Consider the following 7,262-nt stretch of genomic DNA (forward strand, 5'->3'; position numbering starts at 1 on the left):
TCAGTGCAGAGGAAACTCTGACACCCTCGCTGATTCTTTCCACAGCAGAACAAGGAAGCCGACGCATGGGCATTTCCTCCCATCTTGGTCCCCTTGCCCAAAACATGCTGTAAGACAGCAATTTTAGAGGGCTGTTTTCTTTTCTTGTCCCCTTGAAGAGAAAGGGCAAACGGTTTTATCATCAGTGCCATCAGTGACACAGCTCTGCCATGGCTTTGGTGAAATGAAGCCAGGAAGTGAGAGAGTTTGTGATCCTTAGGAAAGGAAAAGTTAAAGTAACAGGCTGATTTCAGGAAAGCAGATGTGAGAGAAGTCAGAGGCTTGGCCAGCTAAATCCCACGGGGAATAAGGCTGAGGGAAAAGAGTTTGGGAGGGCTGGCAGTTCTTTAAAGAAACTAGGCACAAACTCCTCCAGGCAAAGGAAAGACATCAAGTATAGTCAGCGACCAGCTTGGCCGCAAGGATTGCGAGCGCAGGTCAGTCTCCAAGACTTGCTCCCACAAGGGGGATGTTCAGATGCAATAGTGTTGGTTCAGCCCTCTGGAAGGGCAAGCTCATTTTCCCTTGTGACATCAAACAACTGTCAAGGTGGTGATAATTTTCACGTGCTGCCAATGCAAGCCGGGTTTTCTCAAGCCATCTGAAGTTGAAAGACTGAATACCCCTCATTAATGCCCTGAGCTGTCCTGCTAGCCCCATGCAAGCAGATTTCCCAAGGCAGCAAACCTGGCCCTGACTGCAAAACAGTGTCCGTGTGCGTGCATGCACACGGGTTTTAGGAGAAGCACCCACATGGTTGCATGCACCGGTTGGTTAAGAGGAGGAAAAAGCAGCTCTTCTCTCGTCCTCGACCACGGCCCGCCATGGGGTCTTTCTAACTCCAAGAAGTGAGAAAGTTTCGTTCTTTGCCCAGCCTTTGATCCGTGCCTGCTCAGAAATATTCAAGGCATTTCCTAAACAGGAAAGCCAAATGATTCTCTGTTATTTCCCGGTTTCCCAGACTCTTTCTGCCGTTCCAAAACAATGCAGGCTCCCTTGGCTTCTTTCTCGTTCCAAAGCATAAAGGAACACACCCAAACCCCGCCGATGCTCCAGTTAGGCTCAATAAAAATAACATTCGATTCCATTGCCGATAACATTGGACATCACTTCACCAGCATAAGCTCACCCTCTGCAGCAGATAAGGGCCGATATCCTCCTGGTGCAGACGGGGAAGCTGACACACGGAAATGAAATGTCACACAAGATAGTGGAAAGGAAGGGCTTAGATTTGTGAGGCTCCCAGTCTGGTTCTCAGTTCCTCTGACCGTGCTGTGTCCTAGTGTGAACTGGTATCAGACTGACATTTGCTGCACGTCTGGCCAGTGACGCGCACAATGAAGCCCAGACCTGGTAAGCCGGTTGTAGGAGCTATTGCAATGGAAGAGAGAGACTGGTGACAATAACACAAGCAAGGGGTATAGTTGAGGTTTCATTGAGAGGGAGGATTTGTGTTTTCTGCTTTATTGGCTGTTTCCTTCTGGGACTTTCCTAGGATCACTTTAAAATGAAGATGGGAAGGAGATTGTGGCAGCTGCTTTGTAATGACTCCTCGGCCTCCTTGCACCCTGCTTCTCCCTGCCGCATTGAACTGGCTAAATCGGAGGTGAAACCCTACTGCATGCTGCTTATTCTAGGGGACACCGCAGGTCAGTGGGACACATTTCTCTGCGGTGTGTGTGTGTGTGCATGCAAGCACGTGTGTGCAGGTGGGTGGAAGAGGAGCAGGAAACTTAGTGCGCTGGTGGAGGGCAGCGTGAGTGGTATCTGCAAGAGCAGGGTGCAGAGACATAGCTTGTTTTATGCAGGGAGATCAAAGGTGTCTGAATGCATGGAAACCTGTAACGGCAGCTGGAACGCAGACTGCTGCAGCTTCTTTTCTCCCTTCTTGAGCCTGAAGGGAGATATGGCTTTTATGTAGTCATAGCATTTCATCGCTGGATGAGGGATGTAGAGCTTCCACCTTGTCTTCTCGGTATGACTGCAAAGTGGTCAGGTGTTGGCCTGACAGCTTTTATACTGTATAACATGCCACCTTTCTGTCTTGAAAACTATAGACGCAGAAGGAATCCTAAACCACCTCAAGAATCCAAAGTCTGATTTGAAAGAGGTAAATGCTTCCAACTGGAGCAGGATGGGAGATGCAATGGCTTGGGTGGTCGGGATAGGGGAGAGTCTGTTAAGCTGACTGTTCAAATCCAGCCCAGGTTGGTGGTCAATGAGAGTTGTCACCATCGGAGGGGCATTTTGTGGCAAAGAGCACAGAAGCTGGCTTCAGCCCAGCTGCCCATGACCTGGGGTCATACCTGGTGCCAAACTACCTAATGCACTATAGAGGGTGCCCCCTGGTCTGATCCTCGTCAGGTCAGTCGTGGCATAGAGAAGGCTGTCCTACCACTGCCCGTGCAGTATCCGCTGCAGAGAGAAATCTGGGACCTTTCCCTGCCTGCATTTCAGTAGTTCAGAATATGCTCAGAGTAGTCTGCACATAAACAAGCGGCTGACTTCTGTCACCGCCACGTGGGGAATAGGAGGAGACAGAGGGGCACCTTCTTCACTTGGCTGAACGCTGCAGTATTGCATTACAACACAGGAGGCTGCGAGACAGGCCAGGCCCAAAAGGACTGGAAATGAGCCACTCGCTCTGTAAGCCTTCTGACAGGGCTTTGCAGATCGAACAAGGAGCCTCCTCTGTTACCTCCTCTCAAAAGCAGGAACTTTTGCAGTCACTTTCAATCGCAGAATCTTTTATTACTTTATCTTCTGCATAGTAAGTATTAAGCACCCAATGCCTTCCTACTATAAAAAAAATAGGATCTAAATATTCAATCATGACTGTTAATTTTGGGTGTCCCAGGTAAGAGCCTTTGGAAAGGTCTGGTTTGCAGAGGTACCTGCTCTCTGAAACCCAGGCTCTTCTGATGCATCTCAGGCTGGAAACCCCAGATCCTTAGTCAAATCCAGGCCATGGCTATACACACACATGCATGCGTGCACACACGTATGCATACACATATATGCACACACACACTCGCTCTAGTACTCCAGAATAGGTGTCCTGTACTCTTGCATGCTTACAGTAGCAGGTACTGTAGGTTTTAAATTCACAATGGGTCCCCAAAAATAACCCCCAGCACTTAGTTGATGCTTTACCTCTTCAAAGTGCCATTAATCAGTGGGTCCTCACAACACTCCAGCGAGGTCACCACAAGCTGGTAAAGCCTGTACAAATGGCAGCTAGTGGGTAACCCTGTCAAAGATAATACATCTGTGCAGCAGCATGCTGCAGACCTCAGGGGCAGAGCCCTCTGATCAGAGGAGGAGACCTTCACTAGAGGCATAAATACAGGGCTCCAAGAAAGATGCTTATACTGCAGGTGAATTCTTCAGTCCTGGGTGGATAAGGTCAGCAGAGAGTGCAAAGAGCTCAGGACCCAGAAGATGGGGAGAATAATGTTATATAGCAGGCATGCACCTGCACTGCCTGTTATCTGAGAGAGGCGTCAGTCTTAGAGGGGCTAAGGGCTGACTGGCAAGGGATTTCTCATTCTCACTGCTGTAGTTGGCCTTTGCAGGTCAGAAGTGAAGCATGCTGCAGGGAAGCATGGGGGAAGCTGTCCCTGCTTCTGCTGTATCTGTCTTGGGGATGGAGAATCTCCCTCTCCAGGGCAGGCAGCCGGGCCCCAAGGCCCCGATCCAGCGCCCGCTGGAGTGACTGGGAGTACCATCCATTCATCACTTTGGGAGCTGGGTGGAGTCCGTTCATAAGCACAGGTAGAATTGAGCTGGAAAACAGCTCAGTTAAGGTGCAAAGCGCTCTCAGAAGATGTGATGCTGGTGCAAGCTCCCTGTTTTTGAGGTTCTTGGCTCTGTTTGGTGTGTCTCCAGCTCGGTATAGAATCCCACCAAAAGGAGGAGATCTGGAAGCACCAGGACTTTTCCCGGAAGACGCTGATTGCCTTGGTCACATCTGGACTCTCGGTGGCGATTTTGGGTTTGGCTGCATACTTCCTTATGAAACGACGGAGCTGGAGCCCCACGAGAGAGAGGCTGGTTAGTGCTTATAGGTGGCAAAACAAGTAGAGAGAGACCCAAGTACTGGAAGAATGTGGAGGGGGGAATGCCCCGGAGAGCACTGCCGAGACCTCGCTGTTGCTCTCGGTTCGGGAGGGCAGGTAGAAGCTGTGAACTTATTTTCTGTGTTAATGGCCTATAGTATAGGCATGGATCTCTAGATGGCATGAGACAGCTTGATCAGCCAGGGCCTGTCCTGAATGCCACCTCGGACTCCCCCAGAGGGAGAATAAGATCCTGGGAGGCTCACGCCTGAGCCAGCCTGAGAGTGGTGAATGGATCAGGGGGTGTCAGTACAATCAGTCACCCCCAAGTCTAGCACGTGGCGAGTGAAAGGCAATCGCTCTTCCTCTCTCTAAGGCTAAATGTTCATTGACTTCACTTGGGGACCGTTCTCCCTTGTTCTCTCTCACTTCCGTTCCTAAAACATATTTTCACTCGGCAGTAAGAACTCGTCCAGGAAGACTCCTCCAGGGACTCCAAAGGCCTGTTAATTTGCGCTTGAAAAATGACACACTTTCCCCGATGCTTTACATTTAAACACTAAGTTATACACCTCTCTTGTATCTGTGCTGTAATAAAAGCTGTTTCCCCCACGTAACAAATTATGCTAATAAAGGATATCAAGAAAGAAAATATTTTCCTATATACATTTTTCCACTTACAGACTTTGCTGAGCTCTGCGGGGTTCTTTCTTATCAGCGACTTGAATCCTTCCAAAAAGTATAGTCCCACAATGTTAGTCTAGTTGCTACTTAAAGCAGCTATATACTGTAAGAAGCTAATAAAACTCAGTATTCTGGGATGTGTCCTGGCAAAATATGGGGGAATGCAAATTTGAGGTAATGTCCAATGGACTGGAGTGTCAGGGGGTGGTTTTGGGATACCGTAGGGCACTGAATCCCGTCTCCCGCCGTAGCTTGGCTGTCACTGAAAGTCATTGCTTACTAACGGTGGTTAAACGAATGGGGTGGTCTAAATCCAGCTTCTAGCGGATGGGAGAGAGTAAGCAAAGAGGCCAAGAATCAATCTGGGCTACAGCCACTGAGCTTTATATGTAGGAGCTGGGGACTGGACCCAGGAGGCCACTTTCAGCCCTGCAAGTTCCCCTTCCAAGACGGGGCTGAAACACGTTGGTGAGGGGACTGAGCAGATGGGAAGTTGGCCCTGCTCCAGCCCATGCTCTGTGAGCAGTAACGAGGGAGCAATTAGAGGACCTCGGCCTCAGTTGCTTTTCATTTGCTTCCCGATGCACCGTGCGCTGAACATGCTTCGTTCAGCGCCCTGCGGCCCTGGCTCTGGTTGGCATTGCTGCCAGATCTTAGAGACTCGGGAGTTGTGGAACAATCCTGATGGTCCACAGTCCATCTAGTTTGTCTCCAGCACAGTCCCTTACCTCCTGTCTCAGATGATGTGAAATGGGTCTCCACCCCTCAGTATGGTTTAGCTAGCTCTGCCATCATGCTGTCCTGCAGAGCATGAGTCTGTGTTTGGAGGTCCAGCTCGGGTCACCACGCTTAACTTGGGAGTGCTTAGCTCAGGCCCCTGACACCTGCTCCCTGAGAACCGCTTAGCTAGGTTGCAGGCTGAAGAGAAGAAAGGAAGGAAATTTCCCAAATATTTCATTTGGCCCAAATGAAAACCAGAGCTGGGTTTGCAATTGTCCGAGCCTGGGACAGTTCAAGAGCCTGGGGCTTGTTTATCCAAACGGCACCAAATTGAGGACTTCTACATGTAGGTCGCGGAGAAGAATTGAGCCATGCAAGTCCCCGGTGGGGCTTGTTCTCCATGTCAGCCCAAGCTGGTATCTGTGCCGGCTGCTACCGTGTGTATCTTCTCCCGGGGCAAGGCTGAGCGCCCACGTGGCACTGACATAGCTCCTGTCACTCCTTTCTCTCTTCTAACTCTGCATTTGTTATCTTTGTCCCTGTCCAGGGCGAAGACCCCTATTACATGGAAAACAGCAGCCAGGGAAACACGCTGATCTCCGTGGGCGCCCATGAGCAGCCAGAGCCGCAGGAGAAGCCGAATCTCAACGGAGGAGCTCAGGAGAACGGGACTGGCCAGACAGCCTCGAAAAACGGACGCTCTGCCAGGCCGCGCGTTCTGGCCGACACGGAGATGTGATGTGCGCAGGGCAACGGCGTCTTCAGTGTGGTTTGAAAGGGGAGGGGGGAAGAGGGGAGGCGAGCAAGGACAGGACCCTCCTGGCCAGGCCGGGAATTACACACCTTTTTTTCTACAACGAACTCGAAAGCCGCAGTCTACAGAGCGCTCTGCCCCATTGGCGATGCAGCTCTGCATGGTACAGGGCAGCACTGCTGCAGCCTGGCGCTGCCCAGGGCTTAGGGCAGGGCTAGGGTGGGGCTATCTATGGACCTGGTTTTGCTCTTCCAGTAGCCAAGAGCAGGATGGGGTGGACGTAGAACGACCCAGTATCCAAATCCCTCAAGCAAGGGGGGGGGGCACATACCAAAACCCAGGGGCAGCGTTAGCATCCCAAGAAAGCAGCTCAGCACAGGGGAGGGGAGGGGAGGGGAGGCCACAAGCTGGCATCCACGTTTGGGTTCAACCCCTCTTGAGCAGGTTGAGCGCATCTCTGTCCCTCCAACACAGGTTGCTCTGAATTAACCAGGCTGCAGCACATGGGGACGTGGCCTCCCTCACCTTCCTCGGGATGCAGGTGTCTACCACTGCCACTAAGGGGTGAGCACTAGCCACCAAAAGCTGGATCCAGACCTCAAACAACCCCAAATCCGGGGGAAGCATTTGGACCCTTGATAGCATTGATATCTGGCTTCCCATTATCATCCGGTCCAGTGTTTTGGGGTCTTTGGATGGGACGGTTTGTTTTCATCTCATCTCTGTATTAAATGCATCTCTTTCTTTCTTCCTTCAAGAACACGAGTAAATTAATTCCCTTTCTTGTGCCTTATATTCTTTGTTTCACGTGTTTAATGCTGTCGTGGAAGTTGCTGATGTGTGTTAAGCTTCCATATCTGACCTGCCGCTGCAGCGGGAATAGTCTCGGCTGAATGGCTTCTTTTCTTTTCATCCTCCCAATCTGTGCGCCGTTGTTCAGCCATGAGCCCTCTGGTTTCTCACTCCTGATTTTTGCCCCTCTGTATTCAAGGAGGGGGGTTGCCTAA

General features: G+C 50.8%; 1 protein-coding gene across 2 annotated transcripts in view; it reads left to right on the forward strand.

Annotated features, from left to right (window-relative positions):
• The window catches only part of CD34 (CD34 molecule), a 23,763-nt gene extending 16,715 nt beyond the window's left edge, over nucleotides 1-7,048 (forward strand). The window contains exons 5-8 of one of the 2 annotated variants that reach the window (XM_006031311.3): nucleotides 1,535-1,688; nucleotides 2,097-2,149; nucleotides 3,928-4,092; nucleotides 4,559-4,749. In XM_006031311.3, coding sequence (XP_006031373.1) covers nucleotides 1,535-1,688; nucleotides 2,097-2,149; nucleotides 3,928-4,092; nucleotides 4,559-4,561 — 375 coding nt within the window. In that variant the 3' untranslated portion in view covers nucleotides 4,562-4,749. Of the gene's footprint in view, nucleotides 1-1,534; nucleotides 1,689-2,096; nucleotides 2,150-3,927; nucleotides 4,093-4,558; nucleotides 4,750-6,048 lie in introns of those variants that run through there. The other variant, XM_006031310.3, reaches the window with a different exon arrangement.
• The last annotated feature ends 214 nt before the right edge of the window (nucleotides 7,049-7,262 follow it).

Source organism: Alligator sinensis, unplaced genomic scaffold, assembly GCF_000455745.1.
Source record: "Alligator sinensis unplaced genomic scaffold, ASM45574v1 scaffold1499_1, whole genome shotgun sequence".
Taxonomy (NCBI): domain Eukaryota; kingdom Metazoa; phylum Chordata; order Crocodylia; family Alligatoridae; genus Alligator; species Alligator sinensis.